The sequence below is a fragment of the Astyanax mexicanus genome, chromosome 3 (assembly GCF_023375975.1).
Source record: "Astyanax mexicanus isolate ESR-SI-001 chromosome 3, AstMex3_surface, whole genome shotgun sequence".
In the NCBI taxonomy this organism is placed as follows: domain Eukaryota; kingdom Metazoa; phylum Chordata; class Actinopteri; order Characiformes; family Acestrorhamphidae; genus Astyanax; species Astyanax mexicanus.
The window spans coordinates 62,552,352-62,578,037 of record NC_064410.1 but is presented as its reverse complement, the minus strand read 5'-3'; the positions used below and the strand labels follow the sequence as shown (position 1 = coordinate 62,578,037).

At 37.5% G+C, this 25,686-nt stretch overlaps 5 protein-coding genes across 7 annotated transcripts in view; all 5 read left to right on the top strand.

The window, feature by feature from the left end:
• The window catches only part of wu:fc38h03 (acetylcholinesterase collagenic tail peptide), a 761,412-nt gene that overhangs the window by 392,590 nt on the left and 343,136 nt on the right, over window positions 1–25,686 (top strand). The gene's annotated exons all lie outside the window — the stretch shown is intronic.
• Window positions 2,817–5,904, top strand: LOC103021687 (homeobox protein Hox-A10-like). The gene is made up of 2 exons (XM_007239489.4): window positions 2,817–3,728; window positions 4,590–5,904. Exons 1-2 carry the CDS (start codon window positions 2,945–2,947, stop codon window positions 4,865–4,867), a joined length of 1,062 nt encoding a protein of 353 aa, XP_007239551.3. The 5' UTR covers window positions 2,817–2,944; the 3' UTR covers window positions 4,868–5,904.
• On the top strand, window positions 8,400–11,520 carry hoxa9a (homeobox A9a). The gene is made up of 2 exons (XM_015603125.3): window positions 8,400–10,021; window positions 10,441–11,520. The coding sequence occupies exons 1-2, from the start codon at window positions 9,487–9,489 to the stop codon at window positions 10,677–10,679; spliced, it is 774 nt and encodes a 257-aa protein (XP_015458611.2). The 5' UTR covers window positions 8,400–9,486; the 3' UTR covers window positions 10,680–11,520.
• Window positions 17,244–25,686, top strand: part of hoxa3a (homeobox A3a) — a 32,396-nt gene continuing 23,953 nt past the window's right edge. The window contains exon 1 of one of the 2 annotated variants that reach the window (XM_015603127.3): window positions 17,244–17,329. The gene's annotated coding sequence lies outside the window, so the exon portion shown is untranslated. Of the gene's footprint in view, window positions 17,330–23,182; window positions 23,271–25,686 lie in introns of those variants that run through there. The other variant, XM_015603126.3, reaches the window with a different exon arrangement.
• hoxa5a (homeobox A5a) lies at window positions 17,341–22,595 on the top strand. Its single transcript, XM_007239496.4, has 2 exons — window positions 17,341–20,787; window positions 21,554–22,595. The coding sequence occupies exons 1-2, from the start codon at window positions 20,220–20,222 to the stop codon at window positions 21,799–21,801; spliced, it is 816 nt and encodes a 271-aa protein (XP_007239558.3). The 5' UTR covers window positions 17,341–20,219; the 3' UTR covers window positions 21,802–22,595.

Here is a 25,686-nt window from a genome sequence, read left to right as displayed (position 1 = left end):
GCGGCGCTCTTGAGATCAATGTCATGGCCGAGTATGCTTTTGTGTGGTGGAGAAGGCCAATGCTTGAAGCCAATGCTTGAAAACTGCGGTACAGGTAAAGGAACACTTACATAAACAAGACTTATCTTAAAGATTGTTTTGTAACGTTTGCTTTGTATAATTGTATTAAATTGTTTGTTATAGTTGCAATATACATGCTTTACAACATTTTATGCTGTACTAATCCAACATTGCAAATGGGCTTCTAATGGCCAGTATCCTGGTATTAGGACTGGTATTATTCCTGGTCCTAAAATTCTCCTTTCAATGGAAAATCTCCATTTAAAATGCTGTATAGTCCAAGACTAGGCTTAATTGTATGGGGAAACTGCCCCTTATGGCCTAAAGTCTTAAAGCGTTGCACAATATCAAATGCAATGCAAATGAGTCAAGATGACGTGTACTTTTTTTTTAATCACATATGAATTATGTCATGCAATTAACTTCCTAACCCCAGAACGCATATAACCCTTCTTCTGATCGTTCTGAATTAAATAAAAGGGTGCAAAGACGTGGTGCCCATTAAAACCCCACTTTTACCACCGAATCAAATATTTCACAGCAAACGAGCAGCTCTAGCCTTTCCCGATTAGAAAATCCATTAAACATCCAGCAGGCTAGGCCTTTTTCACCACATCTATGAAGAAAATTTATGAGATTCATTTTTTTAAAGTATCTGTAATGTAGCTGCAGCTAAATTATGACCGACTGGATTCACTGTGACCTCAGCAGTCACGACCATAGTTTCCCCTTTTCAGTCTTGAGTTGGACTCAGTTTGGGCCAGCAGGTTCTGGAGTTTCTCCAAGCTTCCTTTCCTTCGTTCTCAGTTTTCTAAGGTGAATGATGTCATTGGAAATTGAGATTGTAGAGCTATACGATCGTCTTTTTCCGCACGAGGGATTCAATGACAACATGAAGGGGCGCGAGCAGACCGCGGGGCTACGAGGGTCCTGTTACCGTCCACGTGGAGTCTTTGTCTCCAGTGCAAAATAAAAGCTTCCGCAGGTCTAAATAAAATGTTGAGTTATTGTTTGATTTTCCATAACAGTGTGATATTTGACTTGGTTTTAACCGTTTCTGAAACGAGGGAATAATATTAAATATTATATAAAAAACTGTCATAGATAGTTTAAGATGTTTCAGAAAAATATTTTTGCTTTTAATTTGATTACTCGTAGATTACTCACAAAATTTTGCTTCAATAAAATAAAAATGTGTCAGTATTATTGTTATTATTATTATTTTATATATTTGTATACATCAAAAGTCAAAACTTGCATCACTGTATGCTACGATTTTATTAGACATCTATGCAGAACCTTAAAACAGGAATTGAAGATTTTGAAATTTAAATGCAAACCTGTACAGATTACATATTACATATTATTACTGATATTATTAGTAGCACGGTTGTTGTAATTTAGGAAAATAACGAAATATGACTAATGATACAATACACAAGTGCGACAATAATAATTTAATTCTATTGTAGATAGAATACAATTATTCTTCCAATATTTTTAGTGAATACAACAATTGTAATTTAAAATATTGTATACAATTTAATATAATATAAAATACTGATATACAATTTACAGAGCTTGAAATAGATGCGGGAAGTGTAAACAATAATCAGTGGGTTAATAGGGTAATAGGTTATAGTTCAGCTTAGCAGGAGACTATAGGAGACTAAAAAAATATTTATTATTTGACGTTTTTCTTTCGCAACGTATTTTTTTTGCCAAAGCTCACGTTGTTATAAAACATTGCACGTATATTGCTAAATAATCAAAATGTGTTTTAAATCCGATGTTGAGTATTTTAATACAGTACGTGTTAAAGATTAATGTACATTATTTTACAGAGACGTTTCATTCTGTGTTCTATGTTACTTTGTACTTGGGTTGTACTTGTAATTTAGATTTGATTAGTCATTAACTTTTCTGCGGAAAGACTGCAGTAGACATTTACACGACTGTTTCTTGTGTTTTGCGGTAGGTTGTAATTTACAGTTGGCTTCCATTGTGCGCTACATCGCCTACTTAGCCACATTAGGAGATATTTTACGCCCTTTTATTTGTTACACAACGATTTCGCGTTTAACAAGACTGAGCATGTCTGATCAGAGCGATCTGTCTTTGTGCGGAGGGATCTCGACAAACGCCTAACCGCAGATAGTGAAGCTTTGGGTTTTGTGTGTTATACAGAAATCTGGTAATGTTGATTTGTGTGTGTGTTAGTCTTATTTCGAGAACTGACAACAACAGAGCTTCAGACACTTAACCCTCAACTCACACACCAAAGAGACACACATACTACTTACACCAATATAACTGCAGGCAGCCAGCATTTTTCCCGAGGCATTTTGCGCATGACTTTTAACTTAAATTGGTTTGCATATACACAAACACATATGCTTTATACATTCTATAGTTTATTGTGTGTATATGCAAAAACCTAGGCAGGCAGCCAGACAGAAAGAAAGAAAGAAATGGGAAGCAAAATAATATATATATATTATTATATATATATATATTTTTTCCTCGATTAAATAGCGACTGTTTGTTGCACATTAATCAATTATTGACTTCTATCTTTTCTTCTATTGACACAAATTGTGCTAATTAATAAATGATTTTTTTTACCACGTGCAGCTGATCTACGCGTGTAAATAGTATACATTCAGAGCACAAATTTAGCAGCAGAATGAAAGTAAAAACAGACAAGGCCAACACAAACCAGTGCGTCATTCGCTCCAGCCCAGACTTGGTATCAAGCCTGCGGGCGGCGTAGCTTCACTGGGGGCGTGGCCGTGTGTGTTTGTGCGCTTCCAGTTGGAGTTCAGGGGTGCAGACAGGAATTCGTGAGGACGGCTCATCTTCTGCAGCATGTTCGGCACTGAAAATGACCACCAGAGAGGACCCCCAGTTTTTGTCGCTAAGGCACGCGCATGCAATGGCGTGCACTAACGGCCCGATAAGTCGCGGGCACCTTGTGGATTCCGTGAAGATCACACGCTCTGAACCCAGCGACAGCACAGTGGATGTACATAGGAACTGCAGATTCAACGCTGAACATTACAAAATCTCAGACTGCAGCTTCAACCCTGGTCCCAGCAAGTGTCTGGAAGGCGATGACGCAGTTGGCGCGAACAAGAGAAACGTGGAAATTTGGATGGATGAACCGAGATCCTGTCGCATGCCGTCGTCTGCAAGCCATCATCAGCATGATGCTATGTCTTCTTTCCTCACTCAGCGGAACATCAAACAGGAAAGCTTGGGTTACCTCTACGAGCCGCTGAAAAGCTCTGCTTCAGCAGCTCCCTATGTGGAGGACTTCTCCAGCGCACGTTTTGCTTCAGAATCCTACGTAGACCGTATAATGCTCCCCGTACCAGGCTACTTCCGGCCATCTCATACGCACCCACAGGCCAGGATTTATTCCCACACGACTCCTCAAAATCAGGCTCTTCTGACTACTTTAGATTCTTTGAACGGTACATCATTGTCCAGCTCCAAGCAAGCGCTTGAAATAACCCCTGGAGATGTCACGAAGCTTTCCAGGAGCCGAGATAAGGAGTCCCCCTTAAACAGTGACAAGGAAGAGACCCAGGAGACCACTGACGAGGGTTCGTCCTCTCCAGAGCCACTAGAGACGCAAAGAAAATGTCAGGAAAAAGGTGATAAAGGTGAGCTCAAAGATGTATTTTCTGTATATAATATAATATATATAATAGAGAGAGAGAGAGAGAGAGAGAACGCAACACTTTATTGCATTTACTGATTCAATAAAATGCTCAAGGGTTCTTTAGTAAAGACAATGGCTCTATATAGCATAAGAGTCAATACACTCCAAAGCTGTCAAATCCAAATAACTAGAAAACAAGGACAAAGACAAAATGGCCAAACACCATGGATTCTGTTTGAAATCTAATTTCAGAATTTGCTGTTGTAAAATAATTAATACTTACAGTAACAATATTTAGACGTGTTACACAAAGAAGAAAAGAACGTTGTGTTATGACTATATCCTCAGCTTTCTCAATGATTATACATAAGGACAATATTTCTATAACAGCTCTACTTGCCTTGTATACTTAAATGCTAAACTTTGATTTGCTTTGTCAAATGGTTCTTTCCTGTGGTGAAATTGTCTCATATATGCTTTTTTGCATTTTATTTAGCAATAGAAATAAGCTTTGCTTATTGTTACAGTTCCAGAAACCCATTTTAAATAGTATGTAAAACATTTTTATGTTTAAATTCTGATGGCAAACACAGACTAATTAAAATAGTATGGGTTCTGGGTTAAATAAATTTATATACGGGCCACAGCCTGTGCAAACAGTGTGTATACACCCATATAGGTATATATACTGAATCATAAACTTTGTGTGCATTTGTAGGTAATACATAGGGAAAATATTATATACATATTTAAAATAAACACATGCATATGGGCACACAATGCAGGCAAAGATACACAAAACCACATGAGATAATTGTCGTAAATCACTTCAACCAATGATTATCTGCCCATCTTCATTCAGGAGACTGTAAAACAGAGAGACCATCCAACTGGCTAACAGCAAAAAGTGACCGGAAGAAGCGCTGCCCCTACACGAAATACCAAACACTGGAGCTGGAGAAAGAATTCCTCTTCAATATGTACTTGACTCGCGAGCGCCGCCTAGAGATCAGCCGCAGCGTGCACCTGACCGACAGGCAAGTTAAAATATGGTTCCAGAACCGGCGCATGAAACTGAAGAAAATGAGCCGAGAAAGCCGAATCCGAGACCTCTCGCACACTTACGGGTTTTCTTGTTGACAGGAAGTTTTCCTGAAACCAGGTTCTTACCTGTGTATTTCTGAAGGTACTGTTTACACGTGAGGCATGCCTCGTGGTTATTTTCTCCGGTGTAAGCTGCTGACGACGTGAATGTGTTTGTTTGTTGTAAGGGTTGTTTTGTTGCATTGTTCTTGTCACTGTACGGCTGTAGACTCTTTACCACTTTATTAGTAGGTGAAAGTGATGATACCAGGTATGTTCAAGGCATTCTTATTAAAGGCCTATCTTGTCATGTTAGTGGAATGCCCGCGCGCTGTTCTGAGACAATAGGCCGCTATTGAGCGGGTCTAAATGTGGGCACGGTCTTGATTAATAGTTTAAATATTTTTGCACGGGTTCTGTTTTTCTGTAAAAGCAATTGTTAGCAGTTTGTAAATTTTAAGGAGTAAAAGTGTGTGTGTAAAATGTGTGTGCAGACAGGGCATGTTAAACTTTACAATATTACTTAATAATTCCCTTAAAAACACGATTCCCCTCGGCTCCGTTTTCATTCCATACCTAAATAAGATATGTCCAAGTATCGTTTAAGGAATGAGTATATTTAAAAAAATATGTATATGAATTTATTGTGTTTGGGTCAGGATCACATACTCATTCATGGACTCGTACACACTATATGTATCTCTCTCTCTCTCTCTTTCTCACACACACACACACACACACACACACACACACACACACACACACACACACACACACACACATATATATAAAATACCCATCAAAACATATATCCAAATATACTACTACCATAACAAATTACATTTTTATTTAAATGAAATAACTATTGTTCAGTTATTGGCGCACACATGTTTCTATGCTAATGTATGGCTAAAACCTGAAGTTTGAATTCGAAATTGGCCAATTTCAAACTAGTAGGAATATGTCACGTTAATTTCACTTTGATACAGATATTTGTTGGGTATATAGGCAATTCCATATATTATTTCTGTGTATTCTGTGTATTAGTTAGCCTCATTTTTGTGTATTGCAGATTTAATAAATTATTCTTATTATGTATGGTCACGCACACTTTAATACATGTGTAAATAAATGTTTCAATGATTTTTGAAAATTTTACAATATATACAAATGCGTTTGGTAAAATAGGGAATCTGCGGTATATTTTATGGGTGTATTTGTATTATTGGAAAGCCGATCAAACTGATGACCCTTCGTATTTTTCTCTTTATTGCTATTTTGTTTCCACTTTTATCTTTAGCCCAGTATTCTCGCATTGCACACGGAAATGCAATGACTGGGTGTTCTGAGCTCTCAGAGTCGTGTGGGCAGTTTAGCTCGCCTTTGTGGTGTTTTATTGCTCGCCGCAGTTTCGGGCTCGTCACTTCTTTGCTGCTTTGAGTCTCGGTGCAGTTCTGATAAGACAGTCTGAGGGAGTAGATGAAGAAGGTGCGGTTTAATGCACTACAAGACTACACGTTGGGTTTTCAGTTTAACATGCCTGGATTTTAATACACTCGGAACATCCAGGTGAGCTGATCATTATCCTGGTAGCGCTAAACCTATTGTACATTGAACCATGTGTTTGTGCGGTGATTTGATTGCTATATGGATCTGCGATAACCTACCTTATCTTTCTTTCGTGTTTTGTTTTTTGGTTGTGGTTCTTCTACCATTCGTTTTTTTTTATCTTGCCCAGAGATTGGACTGTCGAGTGGTTTAGGTAGTTTCATGTTGTTGGGATTGCATTTCTAGCTCTGCAACACGGAACTGTCTTTATTGCCACAGTTAAATTCGTCGCCAAATGTTGACATTCTGCACGTTATTTTCATGTTTGCAATTGTGTTGGGGTTGGTTCGACTAATGCATTCCGTTTTTATTCTACAATTAGACTGCTTGCAATTTGATATTCTTAATTGGGTACTACAGTGTTATGCTCTTAAAATACCATGCTAAATATTGCGAGTTAAATCCATTGAGATAATAATTGAGTTTTATATAAAACTCAGTGAGCATAGTCTACAGGAAGCAGACAAGGCCTCGGTTATGTCCATTGAAGTCTAGGGGGAAGGCCTGGACGTCTGGTGGGCAACAGCGACCTCCGTGGAGCTTCAGTGAGCTGGGAAGCAGTCTGCGCTTCCGCTCTGGGCTGTAATAGACGGCGGGACACAAAAGGTTGGATGGGCTTTATGGTGGTATTCAGACTCGGCCGGCAGGATCTTATCTGCGGCCTAAAAGGAGCTGAATAGCGCCTGCGGTAAAACTGGGCCGCGTTAACAAACACCCCCGCGCCGTTTACTGCCTTCAAGTGCCATACAGTTTCCGTCCCTTTCCCCCTTTTATTTCTGAAAGGTGGCTTCATTTCCTGCTGTAAAAGAGAGCCAGGTTTAGATCCGTCTGCTCTTTTTCTTTTCTCACCAACTGTCGTCCCTCAAAAGACTAAATTCACGACTGATCCTGGTCTAGACCCCGCGGTTTACAGGTTAAAGCAAAGCACACGCGTTAAATTAACTTAATTAAGTTTTCAGACGGATAAATGCATTGAATCTGACATACAATATTTTTTATTCCACGTATGTTGTTTGTGTTAGTTATGTCAATGTTGCATATTTTATTATTAAAGTAATGATGCACACCCTGGGAAACAATATGATATTTTAATGTCTATTTAAATATGAAGAAGAAAGCATTAACGTTATTTGCTATTTCCTCATCGCCGAGTACACACAGGTTTTGTATTTTTGTCAGTCATGGACTCAGGTTAGTTTAAATCTTTTTTTTTTTTTCAAAGATATCTGCTTCGCTTGTTTATACAACCAAGAGTTTAATCTTCGAACCTTTCCACGTTGTCCTTTTTAGTTGTATCCTTATACAGAACTCGATTGTGAGGAATGGAATATTCAAAAATACAAAGAGCCGTTGTTGTTGTTCTTATTCCTATTCTTATTCGTATTGATCAGATTTATCAAATGTAATTTCAGATAGATCTGCGATCCTAAATCTTTTCATTTTTGATATTTTTTTTTACTTCTGAGTTGTTCTTTTTTAGTATCCTGATACAATCTTAGATTGTCAATAATGGATCACACATGAGAAGAGCTTTATGTAAAAGAGCTTTTAAATTATTATTATTATTATTATTATTATTATTATTATTATTATTATTATTATTATTATTTTGAGCGAGAAATATTATTGTTGGTAGTGGTGGTGATGGTTGTATGCTTCATTTTTTGCGATTGTAGCTAATTTAAAATATTGAAATACCTGATTTTATTTTAATGAGGATTCTCTTTCATATTGCATATCATGGTTACGCAAAACTGCATTATTTTGGAGCAATAAAAATGCTGCAAATAACTTTAAATAATATATAAATATTGTATTGTAATAATTTGAATGAATTTAAGAAGCATGTCTTCTTCTGTTGTAAAGTACCGAGTTTTTTTCCCTTTTTGCGTCATAACGACAATGTTGCATTCTTTTAGCACTCTATTATTATTATTATTATTATTATTATTATTATTATTATTATTATTATTGGCATTTATATTATATTAAATCTTTTGTAATAATTAAAATTATATTGCATATGTTGGTGCTGTTGGGAAAAAAAAAACTTATGAGTATAATTTAAAATTATGCTGCGCTATTTTGGCCTGTGCATTTATTTAAAATGTATGCCAGTCTATGCAAACGCGCTGTTCATTTCAGTTATATAAATATAATACGTTTAAAAGAATGCGTAAGGTAATAAAGTATTACCAAGATCAATTATTTGCATGAAAATTAAAGTGACGCATAATTACAGCTCTTTACACACTTAAAACGTACTGCAAAAGTATTTGCACTGAGTTAGAATTGTGGAAATAAAAATACTGTTTGTTTAAATTAAATATTAAAATATGTTGTATGAATTAGTATGCGAAAAGGATGACAATGTAGGGTACGCTCACAAACTAGTTAATTGATAAGAAACCATAAGGCATGGTTACTAGAAAACAAATGCATATTAACTCGTATACATCTTCTATAGAAGATGTATGTATGAAGACTCGTAATTCAAATAACGTTAACAGTAAAACGAAAAACACATTACATAATTTGTAACGTGCCTTATTTTAAGACATTCTCGGGTATTCGTGTTTGCCATGCATAGACAAGGCCATGTTTTAAATTATGTTGTTTGCAGTCTTGTTTCCATACATTTTCTGATTTATATGAGCTCGAGCGTAGATTTTTTTTTTGTCGGCCATCATGTGCCTTTGGTTTGATCGGAATCGCTTTTACAGATGGGTTAATTCTTCAATCAGTCAAATGAATATACATGATCTCTTTACAAAGTCCACTGGCTTATTTAAATTATTTTCATTGCATATTTGGTGTAGTTATATAGCTGGACAAAACGAGTCTCTCTCTCTCTCTCTTTTTTTTTTACAACGACTACGATTGATTTATTCTTTATTGTTCGGTCCTCGTGGTCACGTGTTCACGGCACCCAATCAAATGGCGGAATGCCTTCAACTTATTAAGCGACTGGAGCTTTGCAAGGGGAAGTAGCCTTTTGATTCCCACACTTTATTATTTTGCGAGGGTGTTGGTGTATATGTGTGTGTGTGTATGTGTGTGTGTGTTTTATGTGTGTATATGAATGCGAGCGTGCCCCCACCATGTCGACATCCGGAGCTCTGACAGGATACTACGTTGATTCTCTGCTTCTACCGGAGAGCGAGGAAGCCCACTTCCCTCCAGGCCCGGGGCTCCTTCAGCACGCCCGGCAGTCCGCTCTTCCAACCGAGCGCACTGAGCTCGGACCCTGTGTGTTTCCCTCGAAGCAACCGGTGTACGGCGGCTCGGGATGGGGCCACATATCATCCGTGTACCATTCGCACACTCAATCCCAGCCTCAGTTAGCTGGGGACTATGCGCAGCCCTGGCTCCTGGACACCACCACAGGCTGCGCTCCGCTGTCCCTGACCGAGCTACCTACCGTCCATCACCATTACCCGGCCAAACATGAGCTTCTCGGTCACGCCAATGGTGCGCTGTCCAGCGCTCAAGCTGCTCTCCAACATCAAGACTTCTCGAGCGGCGGTACGGACACGGACGCGGTGAGCGCCCGGACGACGGATACGAGAGACGAGGAGGCCGATAAACCGAACATTGATCCAAGTAAGATTAAGATTAATGAGTTCTTATTATATGTATGTGTAGATCAAGGTGTAGATCTGACCGTATGTAGCTACAATGTGACCTATGGCTTCCATTGCAGGTGCGGTAGCTGTGTTTTTATAAGCTTTTATAATATTTGTTAAACCCTGATCCTCAACTCTAACATTTGAAAAGGTTAAAATAGGGTTTTCTTTATATTATTTGGGGGTTAAAACGGTTCTCCACCACATAGTAATTAAGTAGTCAAATCTCTGAAAATGTGAGGCAAATAGGCCTGTATTTGTGTACAGTTATTATAAATATGTTGATCAATATGAATATAGGATCTTGAGTCTAAATCAGCTCATTATTTATTCCTAATTCTTAATTTGAACCCCTATTCCTCTTCTTGTTCTTGCTCCCTCTGCACATTTCCCCAGACAACCCCGTGTCCAACTGGCTTCACGCGAGCTCCACGCGCAAAAAACGATGCCCGTACACTAAACACCAGATCCTGGAGCTGGAGAAAGAGTTTCTCTTTAACACGTACCTCACGCGCGATCGCAGGTACGAGGTGGCGCGCCTCCTTAACCTCACCGAGAGACAGGTCAAAATCTGGTTCCAAAACCGCAGGATGAAGATGAAAAAACTGAACAAAGACGGCACGAAAGACGAGTGAGAGGGAACACTTTGCACCCCCCTAAACATTGGCAATGGGACATTTTCACATTCGGCCCTGTCTCGTTCATTCCATTGTTTTTTTTATTATTGTTGGTTTATTTGTCTGTCTCAAGGCATGCATTCTAGGACCGAATAGTGTTACATATTGGATTATTTGTGTATATCTTAAATGATTCTACCTTAAGTGAATGTTGCACAAATCCAGTCTATTTGTACGAAATAGGAAAACAATATGCTGGCCTTTTTTCCTGTAGACTTTTTTTGTATTATTATTTTATTTTTTGTTTTGTATTAATTTCTATCTTCAACTAATAGACATGAATGAAATGTACGTAACAGTTCCCTTTAGATTGTGTGCCACTGCACATTTAGTGTAGAGTATTCCCCCCTCTTTTCTCTAATTTCTCAAACTTTTCAGTCTGTCAATTGTAAACTTGGTTAATGTAGTGCAAAGTAGTGTTCACACTGAAAAGAGGTTACAAGGTCATGTGTGCTCTAGAAATGTTATAGTATTTTGTTGGTGATTAGCCTACCTTAATTTTTATGACTACCTAGATTGTTTACTATTAAAGTTTTCGAGTTTGGACACTTTCTCAATCCGTGCTGACATGAGCTCTATTAAGAATTGTTGAATTAAGGAATTTTCAGGGAGTGTGGAAGATAGATAGGCCTATTAAAGATAGCTAAAAAAAAAATTAGACACTGTAGTCAACAAAGTAAATACCTCATGGGCTGTCTGTCATGGTCAGTCATATTTGTTCTTTTGTTTACTTTAAATATCTCAAATGTAATTTGTATTTTATTTATTGAAGAATAAAAAAATCATATGTCTAATGGTATGCTAGTGTTTTGTTACTTCTTTTACTACTAACACTGTTATTCATATTATTCTTGGTAATAATAACACCCATTATTATTATTATTATTATTATTATTATTATTATTATTATTATTATTATTATTATTATTATTATTATTATTATTAAGCTCTAAAAACTGGATTTATATCAAGCTATATAGTTAATAGCAACAAAATAGCAACACTGTTTCTCCACCCATAGTAAAATGATAGTGTTTTTATCCTGATTGAAAATAGATTTCAATATGTGCATTTCCATCTTTAAAAAGTCGTAAACGAGGAAATGCATACGCATTGCATGCATATAAATAATATTATATATAGATGTATGCATGCTACCTATAACACACTGCCTATCTGCGGACCTGCGAGCCATTTGAGGCATGTTGGGACTCGGGTGGAACAGCAGGCCCATCCCGCAGTCCACTGTTCTGGCAGAAGAGATTGCTAGCTGTATACTGCCATAAAAGACAATTACCGCTATAACCGTTTATGGGGTGCAAAGCGCTGCGAGGCAAGAGAACGCAACACAAGAGAGATGTTATTAGACCCAACAGCTGAAGGCCAGGGAACATCACTCCATGCGTGCATTCGAGAACTGATTTAACACTATCTATGGCATGGAGCAAAAGCCCGTCATGATTAGGCAGTCCTAGCTCTTCAGTTATTTCCTGTAGGAATTAACCAATACTCAACTCACTGGTTGAATTGGTGTGGTAGAGTAAACCTAGAGGAAACTTACTGAAAGAATATATAAGTATACCGCATACCAGACTGGACTTGACGCACATGAGTCGCAGATGGACGCCGACTTCAAAGGCCTCAAAGACCTCGAAGCCGTGGCCATTAAGCGCAGGGCCTGCAACACTGTCTGGCATTCCGCGTTTAATGGCTTTATGGCTGTCCAGACACAATTAGTTTTCAGAAAGCCCAGCACCCATTTGGACTAGTGCTTTTCCTCTCTCTCCCCCATTCTGCTCTCCGTGAGACTGAAAACAAAAAGCCAGCGGAAATAATCTAGTTTTATTGGCGTCTCTGGCCCAGGCTGGCCCCACTCAGGCACCTTTTGTCTGAATATTGCAGACCTACGCGGTGATAAGAAGGGCGATAATCAAGACCAGTCAGGAGAATTTTTTTTTTATTGTCACGCAATAGAGCAATATGTACTATGAAATGAGCAACAATGCAGAACGCATAACAGCTTACGTAACAGCACTGCTTGTGCAACCACCCAACAAAATTTTCACCTCAGTCCCAGCGGCAATGAAAGAAGCAAAAACGCTGTGTTCATGATGCTGTTACAACTTCTCGCCACTAGGTGTCAGAAAAGATCTACCAAAAGGGTTTAAAGCTTCTCAATACGTCGCTGGTTAGCAGTAATTACATTACACTTTCAAAACGATATTGCTTAAAAAGTTTGTGTTCACGATTGTGAGCCCATAGGCCCACTGGTAAGACGGATTTTGTAAAACGTGCAATTAAAAAAAATCAATAAATAAATAAAGGATGCCACCAAAAGGTTCTTTGTGCGATGGCATAGAAGAGCTGCATTTAGTTCTATAAAGAAATACGTTTGTGTAGTGAACAGTGTAAAGAGCATTTTAAAGTCTTAATCTCGTTTTTGTTATGTAATTTTTATCACAACAGTCAATCTTTTTTTTTTTTAGCATATTTAGGAGTTTTATTTTTAGGAGTGTATTTATACATGTATACATGCAAAGATACCATAGAATTGGCTGCTTGTTCGTTAACATAGTGATAAAGCAGGCACTACAATCTCTTGTGATCATTTAATTTTGATTTTGCTTCGGAATAAAGAGTAACTCACCGTAAAGCATGCTGTTGGCGCCCTGTTCTGCTACTCTCGTTTTTCTTTATAATATATAATGAATGACTGAAATATTTATAGCTTATTTATATTGTGTAATTATATTATGTTGCCATCTTGCTGATTCATCAAACAGACTAAACAGTTACAAGTGGTGTATCTCAATTATGCCTTCGTTATGATATTGGATGCAGTGTTCGACAGGATTAAAACATCGTGTCATCCTGCCGTCCAGGGTGTTGCATTTCCCATTACACATGTGTTTCGGCAGTCAGGCTTTCATGTGATATTGCACGGTTTTAACACGGTTACATTTGCGGTGTAACTCAAGTTGCATTCATTTTAAGGTCAAGCCCTCAAAATGAGTTATGCGGTAGGGCTAGTTTTTCCAATAAAAAAAAGGAAATTTGCTGATTTTTAAATGGCTTCAAATTACACAGTTTGTTACAGCTTTATTATTGTTTTGTTTACGGTAAAATACAGGTGGTACAATTCTGTGGTCTGTTTTTTTTTTTTTTGCCTCGGGCTGTGATTGCTAGCTCTTCCATAAATACAAAATTCCATTATTCTAAAATTCTGTTCGCCGAGTGTAAGAAAATGGGTATATTAACTGTGGACAATGAATGTAAAAAAGGAAAGCAAACAAATCATAAGGAAATCTGTCAAAACGTGGTGGATAGATTTTTTTTGTTTTGTTTTGTCTAAGATTTTAGAAAATATTATTAACATATTAACTATTGCTTCCCGAAAAAATAATTTTACAAACAAATACAGAGAATGAGAATTGTCTCATTTAACCAACATATTGTCATTGTTCTGTATCAGAACATTACGCATCAAATATTCAGATTTATGCAAACGCTTGTGCACCCTCGGGCAAATTGCGCGTTTAGATATTTGAAATAAAAATAAGTACTCATGGACACAAACGTATTTATAAAAATCTGCACGTTTTATACATGATTTCTATTTAGTTTGGAAATTATGACACATGTACATTATAACAAAATGTTAAATTAAGCAATTGTAATTATGCTTTCTAATGTGACGTGTTTACAACAAATGTAATTTGGCCCGGGGTTTAAGATGACTACAAATACAAAACAATTTGCCTGTATTAATATAAAGATGTTTTGACAACTGGTAAATTTACTGCATAAAATATATATAGAGATATATAGATGGATAAGAATTAATGTATTTTTTTTTTTTAAAGGAAACGCTTCTACAGTGTCTAAATGAAGAAACGTGTGAAATGGAGCTTGTCACTAAAAACCTATAAAAACACACGCCGTTTCTGATTGGTTGGTAACTGCATAGGTTCTAACCATGTGATATCCAACGCCCAATGTCTGTAAGTTTCAGGTTGGTGTGAACTCTGGCTGTAATGGCATCATATATCTCCCTACCTCGTAAAAACGACACTGAGGATTCTGGTCCAACAAATCAACTGGAAGCGAAAAATGAATTCATCTTACATTGTGGGTGTTTTTCCCAGTAATGCGCAGTTCCCTTATGCAGTACAAGCAGATGAACATTGCGTTCAGCTTCAGCTACAGTGTAGAAATAAAGAATTACTATCTACATCGTTAATTATCAATACATGGCGCTCATCACAAAAAAACTGGGATTTCTCAGAGACTTCCTATGATGTGGAATATGTGGAACAACAGCCCTGACCAGCATCTGCTCAAAGATGAAGCCTTGGAGCAGATCATCAGGTATGAATTCATTTTTTTTTTACCTTTGATCTGATAGTTGGATGTGCTTGTTTGTATGTAAGCTAAACGGCTAATGTCTTTATTATTGGTTGTTAATGACTGCCTTGTCATTCAACGTTGGCCAATCAGAAAGTAGTATTTAATAAATTAATACATTTTATAACACGCTCGAAGACTCTACAAAGAAAGCATGTTGATATCAAATAATATGCAGTGCAGGGCCTACACCAGCATAACGAACTTCCTAGAAAAATTACATATGATTTACCTTGTGTCCTACATAAATTGATTAAATTAATGTATTTACGCAATGTACTTTGCTTGTATTCTTTAAAATAACTAATTCGTATTTTACATATTATGTCTATGATATTTTTTTTTACTTACAAAGCAAACGTGCCAGTGTTATATTAACACTATGGTTGCTAAATTGATCTGATGAAGTGTTGAGTTACCATTATTCTGTGTAAAAAAAATAGGCCTGTTTAGTTAAGTTAAGTTTAGGCCTAAACTTAAACAAAAATCTTTAAATTAAATTTGACCAGATATATGGTTAATTATTTTATAAACATTTAGCCAAATAATTTTTTAAATTGTTTTAAGAACCCTTTTTAAGTTGTTAATAGTTAGAACAATTTTAATGTACAGTATTGGTGACAGTACCATATCTTTGGAACTTAGTTAACATCAGTCAAATATTATCCAGTAGTAATGATGTGCAATCCTACAAAACCAGTAGGATAAGGTAAATGATTAAGCAAATTAATTAATTTAACAGTAATATTAAAGTGAATCAGTTTATGAGAACCATGACCTGATTCTCATTACATGATGGAAGCAATACATTTGTGTACAGATCCAATGCAGAAATAACGTGAATAAAGTGAGAAATAAATTATTAATGAATTATCTTTGTTGGTGCTGCTTACTGTCTTGTGCACTGTACAAGTAACCATGACCTAAATATACCCAGACTTTGATTTTTTTACTTTAACTTTTTTTAAATCTCTAATTCTAATATATCATGCAGCTTTTCCATTTTTATCTAAAACATGACATTACAAAAAGTCTATCTATACAAGACAGAGAATGTCTTATACTGTATAATTTAGTCCAGCACAACCATATATGTTCAAAAAGCAATAATACCGAGATACTAGTAGAAGTATTGTCAAATTGTCACTATTTTTATTTTGATTGATTTTAATTTATACAGATTGTATGAAGAACATTTTTTGGACCATGCCATTTCAAGAGAATAACTTTCTTACTGTCTATAGTAAAAAGAAGAGTCTTGGTGAGCGCACACATATATGATACAGTAACATAATAAGCAGTCTAGACGTGAACACAGACGCTTATGTACTTGCTGAATAACGTGTCACTGTCACATATTAAATACATGCGAGCTTGTTTAAACCTAGCCATTTCAAAAAGAGAACATCTGTTTCATCAACATATAGAAACACATACACTATGTTCAACAGAAAATATGAAAAAATATATGGTGAGAAAATATGGTGCATCATGTACACTATACCTCTAAGTTTACTATATACGCTTATATATTATGCATATGTACCCATGTTCATGCGTTGTCATATATCTGTAGCGAAGGTAAAGCGTTGATTGGTGAAGCACCTCTGACTGGTAAAGGCTCACTGGTTCCGCGCTTTACGTTAATCAGGGCTGTAAGGATTTGCATAATGGTTTTTGATTCGGTATGCAACACAGCACAGCTTTCTCTGTGCTCCTCCTCTATGTAAAATGGCGCCTTGCAAAAATCCCTCCTTTCTAGCTCCTCCTTCTCCTCCTTTAGCCAGGACGCGACTATAAATCTGTTGTTGTTTATGAAAATTTACTACTCCGCTTCACAACTTTACGAGCCTACACGAGTTCCTATTGGCAAGCGGTGGTCACATGACCTCAAGGTCCCATGCACATGAACTTTTTATGTGCATGCTTCCCTTCCCCAGAATAGGGCTGCATTCTTGTCGCGCGGCTCGCTCCTACGCTCGCGCTTGTTTTCTCCGGCAGCGTTCGCTGTTGATATATTTGTTTGTTTGTGTAGTTTTGTTTCTTACAGCTTTATTTCAACGCCGTGGGTGAGGATCTCTAAGCTAAAGGACGTGTGGGCACCGCTAGGATGCTTTCTTACTGGATGTATGGACTGCACTTTGAGCTGGACAGCTGTCAGATGTTTCCCACGTTCTGGGATCCACGTTCTACTGCTATGACTGGTAGGAGTCTAGAACCTTATGCTAAAACATATGTTAAAAGTTATTTTATTATCATTATTGTTCTCAAAATATGACATTTGTATTGTTGTCAGTGCTCAAAAACGACCGGTTGCTTTCTATTTTTTGGGGGGAAATCAGATGTTTACGCCTAGTAAGATAATTTGCGATTAATCTGCGAATAATAGTCTGGACATCAGTTGTGATTACAAGACATTTCTTTCAGCTTAGACCGACGAAAAAATGCCTGGAAAAAACACAAACTTGGCTGGGGTCCTGATACCAGTGTGAACTGGAGTGGAGGGTTTGATGATTAGTGTTCACGTACTGCTGACAGCAAAGGCGCACTGGCAATCTCATTATAGACGTTTAGGCCTTTGCCAAAATATAGCCCTAACATGTGGTGTTGTCTCGGTCTGTCGCAGAGGCAGATTCTAAACCAACCATCTGGGGGCGCTGTGACATAAAGCACAGATAAGAATTGCATAGGTTCTATGTTTGCAGAGGTTAAAATTAATGATTGTAAACCTGTAAAGTGCATGGCGTTCAAAAGCATGCCCTTTGGAGTGCAACTTCTGTACAAATGTTTTGATCTTGCCTACATGGCGATGAAGGTCTGGAAGGAGTGTGGGGAAAATCTGTTCTGGTTCTATTTTCAGACGCTTGCTTGCTATTTAGACCAGCCTGTTTCCTCTTAAGAGTATGTGACATATAGATCTGTTTTGAATTAGACCGTTAACCTCAGTTACATATTTTTAAAATCACTGTGTCACTATACTAAACGTTTTAATATATTGGCTTGACCAATCTCTTACAATTGTAAAGTAATTTGTACACAATACATTCGCTAGTGTTAAATCAACACTGTTAGTTTTAAATTAACATATAACACTAACAGTGTTGATCTCACACTAGCGAATTTACTCGGTATTAAGCAAATAGTATTAAAACGTTTGCACTATTTGAAGCAAAATGGATAGAATGCATTTTTCAGTACTGTACTACTTTTCCCCGTCATGTGATGTTATGTTGACGTTGACGTTATTCATCTGAAAAGCCCTTTATATTTAAATCATTACAATTCTGATAACCATACATCTTGCAACCAAACATACCTTGCAACGAGTAGCTGTATCGAGGGTTTTAATACTCAAATCTGAAAAATAAAAAACATTTTAAAATATTTAATTGTGCTGCTGATCCATATGCCCTGCTCTCATGGTCAAATTCAGTTTAAATAATTCCTAATGTTGTATCAAATAGTTTTAATTCCGTATCCTTTGTCGTTTAATTTTTAGGTCAAAAAACTGTCTGGTGACAGCTTACCAATGCGTATGCAAAAATCATAATTCATTTTTATTTAGCGAGGTTTCTAACTTACAAAATTCTTTTCGATTCCTTCACTGAGGATGTATCACTGCTTTTATTCGATACGCAGCAAAATCTCTGTCGTAGTGCACTCGCAGCTTTTTACTGCGCACAAGCGAGGTTTTATGCATGGTTTTATTTTACGACAACGTCACAGGCCAGTTATAAGCATCAACGCTTTTATCGCCCATGTGTGATGTCTCAGTCTGACTGTATTCCTCGTGTTATATCTGCTGTCGTTTAGTTATTGGTTAGACGTTTCTGGCTACGATAGAGATGAGCTTAACAATGAGTATTACTCCAATTCCAATTTCTCCGTTGCGGTGTTGAATCTGTGTCTTTTGTGTGGTAGTAGGTAGATTTTGTAGAGCTTAAAAATATTTGCAATTTTAGCATTTGAGTTTCAAGTAAAAAAAATAAATGCTAAAGGCTAAAAAAAGAATTTTCTCACACACACACACACACACACACACCTCATTTACATGCACTCTTTAACAAGAGGTTTATTTAACTGATCGACTTGCTATACGTGATCTACTGCTTTCTTATCGCATCATAAGGTTTAATTTAAAGATTTGAGCTGATTTCTTTATTTTTTAACTTGCATTTTTAAACATGGGGTTAGTTTAGTAATGCAATTAAAAAAGTAGCATGTTGTAAAACTGATGTGTGAAGAATATTTAAAAGATTTAGGGAAATATTGATCTTTCGGGAGACTTCATTTTGTTGCATCTGCATCTCTGCACTTTACTCCAGATTTTATTTCTCTCAAATTTAAAGGAGGATTTGAGCACTGTGTAGATATGTGTTTTTTGGAAGGTATGGCTTTTAACAATGAGTTCAAAATAATGAACAGTTTTTATTATTTTTTATTGTTTGTGGATTTTTTCTTTGCTTCAGAGAGGCTGCTTTTAAAATACGCTTTCATTTTCTTTTAATATCTGATATTGCTATTTCACTGGATCGCTTGCTTTTTGTTTATTCTGTTTGATTGCATTGTACCCAACGAAATGTTTCGGAGCGTTTTCCAGCGAGGTCACGGTATTGTGTTTTGTTTCAGCAGTGATAATTTTTCCACTGCAAAGTCGTTAACCTCTGCATGACCCTGTCCCAGCCTGTAGCCTCGAGTAGGGCAGTGAGGGGGGAATTCTTCGGTTATACCAAAGGGTGGCGCAACACTACAGTTCTAAACAGCACCGCTAGAGCCTTCAAACAATTCCACCCAGATTTCCTGCTCGCGCGTGAGTTTACCGCTGGAGGTCATCACACAGGATTTACGACTGGTCAACAAAAAACACGTGACTTCAACCCATACCCCATATTTGGGCGCCTACGTAAGAGAGCATGAAGTCTGTGTCTCAGTCATTTCCATAATTCATCATAAATTGTGCAAGGGTGCAATAGACGCGCAAAAGCATCAAGAGACACAAATCAAGCACGCGCGGCATTGTTGTTCTCTCCACGGTGGTAATAATAACAATAATACCGGCAGAGCAATTATCAGGTAATCGCTGTCAACCAACCAATGAGCTCTTATTTTGTAAACTCATTCTGCGGTCGCTATCCAAATGGCGCGGACTATCCGTTACATAACTATGGGGATCACGGTTCAGGCGACCAATACCGAGACTCTACGGGCATGCATTCCAGCAGGTATGGCTACGGGACAGCGGGATACAACGGCATGGACCTCAGTACCGGTCGCTCCACGACCGGCCACTTCGTCCCTTCCGGAGAACAGGCTCAAAGCTACAGCCAGAGTCCAACGGCGACGCCTGTTGACGCCCGGTACAGTCAGCCGATCACCGCGAGTAACGCTACTCCCCAGTCACCTCCTTCCGACTCGCTGCCGTGCTCTTCCGTCGACAGTTCTCCGGTTAGCGAACCAGCTCACCGCGCCCTGAAAAGCTCCATAACAAATTCTACTGTCTCCACGGGCAACCCCGGGCTGGGGTGCAAGGACGTCCCCAAAACGTGCAACAGCGTGGAGGAAGAGAAGCCCACGGGAAGTGCGCAGACGACTTCACAGAGTGTGTCCGAGACGTCCCAGCCTCAGATCTACCCCTGGATGCGAAAACTTCATCTGAGTCATGGTAAAAAAAACTAAGATATGTAAAGAAAAATGCATATGTGGTAACATAAATGCCAGACAAATGTAATATATCTTAATTTAAGCAGTTTTCCTGTACATTGCCTCAGAATGGCATGATAAATAGGCCAAGGAAATACTCCAAAATTACTTTAAATAAAATCTTTTTATAGCGACTTCCACTGGAAGTTAAGAAGGTTAAAGAGGGGGTTTCCCTTCTCCTGTAAAGTATTCCTTTATTTTAGAGATACAAGTTGCTGCGTGACAGTGGCGATTTAGCACTGTAGTTTGTTTCCTGTTTTTACATTAAAACATCTGAAATGTTGGGCCATATAAACTTTACATAGGTCAGATTGAACGCAGAATATGTACTAAAGCGATTACTATACGTGCATCTGATTAAGATAGGTTTGTCTTGTCCAATCTTTCAGAAATCTTAATAAATGAAGGATTGAACGTATATTTCAGAATAAATGTACATGTACAGTGTATATGTGAAATCTATATGTACATGGCATGCACGATATAAAAATCATGTTAAAGCATAAAATGTATAGAGGTTTATATGAATTGTATGTTTAATTTAGAATGTGGCCTACACGCTCAGTATGTTTAAAAATGAGAGTATATATAATTTATATAAAGGAATTCGGCATGTTCAATTTTGTCGTATATTTAACATCAAGATAATGCCAAATATCAGATTTCCGTGGTAAAATGTTTGGTTAAGTTGATGTTTTGTGACTTTGTGACACTGTGGATGTTTGCAGACTTGTCTGGCCCAGAGGGAAAGAGGGCGAGGACAGCCTACACGCGCTACCAGACCCTCGAGCTGGAGAAGGAGTTCCACTTCAACCGGTACCTGACACGACGACGGCGAATAGAAATTGCCCACACGCTCTGTCTCTCAGAACGACAGATCAAAATCTGGTTTCAAAATCGGAGGATGAAGTGGAAAAAGGACAACAAGCTAAAAAGCATGAGCATGGCTGCTGCGGGGGGTGTATACAGGCCTTGAACGCGTGCATGTATATGCGTGCACGTGTATATGTGCGTATGTGTATTCTATTTTATCCTTATTGTATGCACTCTGTAATTAAGGTGAATTGGGAAAATTAAGTGATATGATTTACCCCTCCACCTTCTTGATTTCGAGAGACTTTCCACTGGCCGTTTGCAGTAAACGCCCCCTACGTTCTGCACTTGGCGTAAAAAACAACCGTTTACTTTGGATTGTCCATCCAGTAATGTTTGTGTGAGGTGACCGCTGCGTTGTAAACTTGTATGTAGAATTAGAAAATCCACATGAACGTGTAGGCTAAACTTCTAACTTATGTCCATTTCTTACGAAAAGTGCTCAAACAGTTAACGTTGGCTTATGTTGCACTCATAAAATAATCGAAGGACTTATCGAGGAACTAGAAGTTATATTGACGTCCTCTAATGTGTAAATATGAAACGTTGGATGTATTTATTTGTTCATCTCTGATTCATTTCAGGTTTTGAAGTTCTACTGAGGTAGAGGGGCTACCTGGCCGTAATGTATTTCACCACTGTGTGTTGTGATAACATGGATGTTCAGATTTGTTCTCATACATGTGCATTAAAAAGTCTTATCTTTGCACGTTAAAACCAACTACTTGGGCGTGATGATTTACTTGGGTTTGTTTTTTTATTACTAGCATAATATTAATGTTGTGAAGATTTTTTTTTCATTGTAAATATTTTATTAATAACTGGAACTTTAACTGATGTAATAATGTCACTAGTAAATATTATGGTTTATGGTTACGTCAATAAAATTTTTACTCTAACTGAGGTTATTGTGTATTAATTTTAATTCTTGTGAGTGATGTGTCAATTTTTTTTGTGTTCCTTTATTACGTTTAATTAAGTTTTAGTTAAATATTTGAGTCAAATATTCTGTAAAATAAAACAAGGGAAATATTACTTAGGGATGTTTATAATTGAATACCCTAATTGTGATCATGATAATTCATATTATAAAATAGTTAGATATTCACATTCTTTGTAAAACAAAAAAAAGTTCAACAGGTAGGATCCCTCCGTGTGCTTACCCTGCGACCCTCTGACATAAACTAAGGCTGTGTATTGCACAACAAAGCTGGTCCATTTTTTCCGCAAACTTTATTAGGACTTGCGCCAGTGACACTGGGACAAGGAATGGATAAGGGGGTATGATTCGTGAATTAGGTCGTAAAAATCATCCAGGGCGCACGGACAGATAGGCTCACTGCCCATAAACCAGTCACGTGGTGGCCATTAAAGTGGTTTTATGGTTTTGGGGAGTCGACAGTATATCGCATATAACATCTAATCGCACTGACGCGGAGCTTCTTTTGACTCTTTTTGTAGACGGTAGAGGTGTTCCTTCAGCGTTGCCAACGCTGCCTTTCACACTCCAGCCCGCAATGGACGAGAAACCTGACAAGTGGGTTCGCCCTGATGGGCTGGATCTACCTCGTGGTAAGGGGAAACTTTTTATTTTGGTTATTTGTGCAATTTAAAGTTTCCACAGGCCAAGGAACTAAAGTTAATATTTATTATTTGTTGATTTGAACGATAGTTTTAATCAGTGTCACATTATACGTCTGTACATACTAGTAAAAAGCATCCAATAAAACGTTATTTAGCTACACGCTGCTTTACTTTTTTAGTTCTTTTCAGTACTATACTTTTTTAGAACAGAAATGGTCAAGATATGGGCACATTCAGCTGAACTTATTTGTGTTGTGTATGCAACTGTAATTGCTTTTGTCCCATTGGAGTTAAATTCGAGGCAAAAACCAGATCAAATTGTTTTTTTTGTTGTTGTTGTAGACAATTGTTAAATAGTTACACCCACAGTAAACTATCCCGTCTGTTTACTGGTGCTGCTGCGGTTCATAATGTTTTTGGCAGCATATGTATACAGGCACAGTGATACAGGAAATTCATGTTGCTTCTTTTTTTCTTCACCTGTTTCAATGAGAAGTTCCTTTTCAGCTTACTGTGCAGAGAGCCCTTATTTTTGAGTCAAATCCGAAGTTGAGTGTGTTGTACACAGACTTCAAATACTTTGTATTTGTATAAACATACATATTGCACAACACAGTCGCTCTTTTAAATATTGTTTCTTAAACAGCCTATCCTAGAGTGGGAGTTTGGGTGCATTTGCCTTGATTTTTCTTTGGCCTGCTGAGTTTAAATTCAGAAGTTTATTTAAAGCAGAAACCAAATATTACATTTGGACATTATTACCTCAGAGATAAGTGCAGGTATATTGTAGTGTCTTTTGCACTTTTTTATGTTTTAATGTAGACCATTTCTTCTTCTGATACTTGCTTTGTGTTGTTTTAAAATATTAATTTTGTTTAACAGGCTGTAAACATCTGCCATTCTCAAATTATTTCGTGAAACCTTGTAGGTAGGGCTTTTCGATTGTCGTATTTGTTTGAGTATAAAATGTAAAAATACAGTAAAGGAAAAATAAAGTTGATACAAGGGTTATTTGGATGATGTCAAGGAAGAGCCACGTTTGTTTTCAGAGATAAACGTGCTTCTATAGGACTGAAGAATCGTTAAACTGTTTAAAAAAAAACGTTCTTCACGCTTACACGCAAGTTCCTGTTTAAATCCAAAAGTAATTATTCAATGGCATCGATCAAAGAACCTGTTGTATCACCTTTCAACTTCTTTTAAGAATGGAAATTTAATGAATCCATTCTAGTACCGTCATTTTTAACAATGTGTTTTAAACATAACTATAGATTTATCTTTTGTTCATAGTGTTTTGTATGGATGGAACCACAAGTGGTTCATCTATAGTATTACTCATTGAACCCTTTGCAGCATTTTAATTTAATTTTTAGCAGGGCACGTCTTCTGTATGTACACTTTTAAGCTAAACCCGATTTGATTTAATCTACTCGTCACACCTCACTTCAGAACGTACCTTCTTTCTATGCGTGATGTATGTGAAAGATGGACGTACAGATGCAGTAGAAACCTATTAACTAGCCCTTCCAGTGAGTCGTGTAAAGGTTAGGTTTATCAAAATCTCTCACCAGCACCTCTCATTAATAACCTTCACTGGCAAAGTTTTCCAAATGTGTCACATCCATTCATTAAAACCTCTACAACTCGCCTAATTCCGCGCGCAGAACAATTAGGTCTACTTTGCCACGGAATCCTCTTGAGGTTCCCCGTTATTAGAAAATGCTTAGAGAAGTGGGGGCGCGCGAGAAGGAAAGACAGAATGAGGCAGAGAATTAGACAGAAGAGAGATTGGAGAAAAATGTCCTCGCACTTGGTTCACCGCGAGGTCACTGGCGGCAGGAAGATGAATGTGCACACGCCGTGAACCACCAGCAGAGCTCGCTTTTGGCCAAGTTCACTGTCACCCGCACTGCGCGCTCCCGCGCCCAATGAGGGTGAAATAGATAAAGAGAGAGTAATATTACGCATCTATTAACAACACGGTTGCTTAGTAGCATGGGTTATCAAACACTATATTACAAGCAATATGAAACAGATTTAAATAGGTTTAAATAGGGCCAGTTTATTTGTTTGCTTATAAGGTTTTAGGAAGCTAATCCCATTTTTATTAATATTTTCTCTCAGCAGTGCAGTACGTGAATGTATACTGCAAAATTCCAGATCCCATTTGAACAGATGCAGCTTAAAAGAAAATTGTGATCTTATGAGCTAGTCTCCTCCTCAGATCTTTCCTGGACGCCCTCAGCCAGCGCCCCAGTGGATGTGTTTAATTCCATCAGCAGCTCACCTGATTTAACATCATTAAGCTCTGATTTAACAACCAGGTGTTGGATAATAACTATAAATAACAACATACTCATATGAGGAGTGATTCTAAGATGTTTTAATGAACACAGTGATGCAA

Coding starts and splice junctions, on each gene's coding strand:
- LOC103021687 (XM_007239489.4), top strand. CDS start 2,945: ATGACCACCAGAGAGGACCCCCAGTTTTTGTCGCTAAGGCACGCGCAT. Junction 3,729..4,589: donor TCAGGAAAAAGGTGATAAAG/GTGAGCTCAAAG, acceptor ATCTTCATTCAG/GAGACTGTAAAACAGAGAGA.
- hoxa9a (XM_015603125.3), top strand. CDS start 9,487: ATGTGTGTATATGAATGCGAGCGTGCCCCCACCATGTCGACATCCGGA. Junction 10,022..10,440: donor TAAACCGAACATTGATCCAA/GTAAGATTAAGA, acceptor ACATTTCCCCAG/ACAACCCCGTGTCCAACTGG.
- hoxa5a (XM_007239496.4), top strand. CDS start 20,220: ATGAGCTCTTATTTTGTAAACTCATTCTGCGGTCGCTATCCAAATGGC. Junction 20,788..21,553: donor AAAACTTCATCTGAGTCATG/GTAAAAAAAACT, acceptor GGATGTTTGCAG/ACTTGTCTGGCCCAGAGGGA.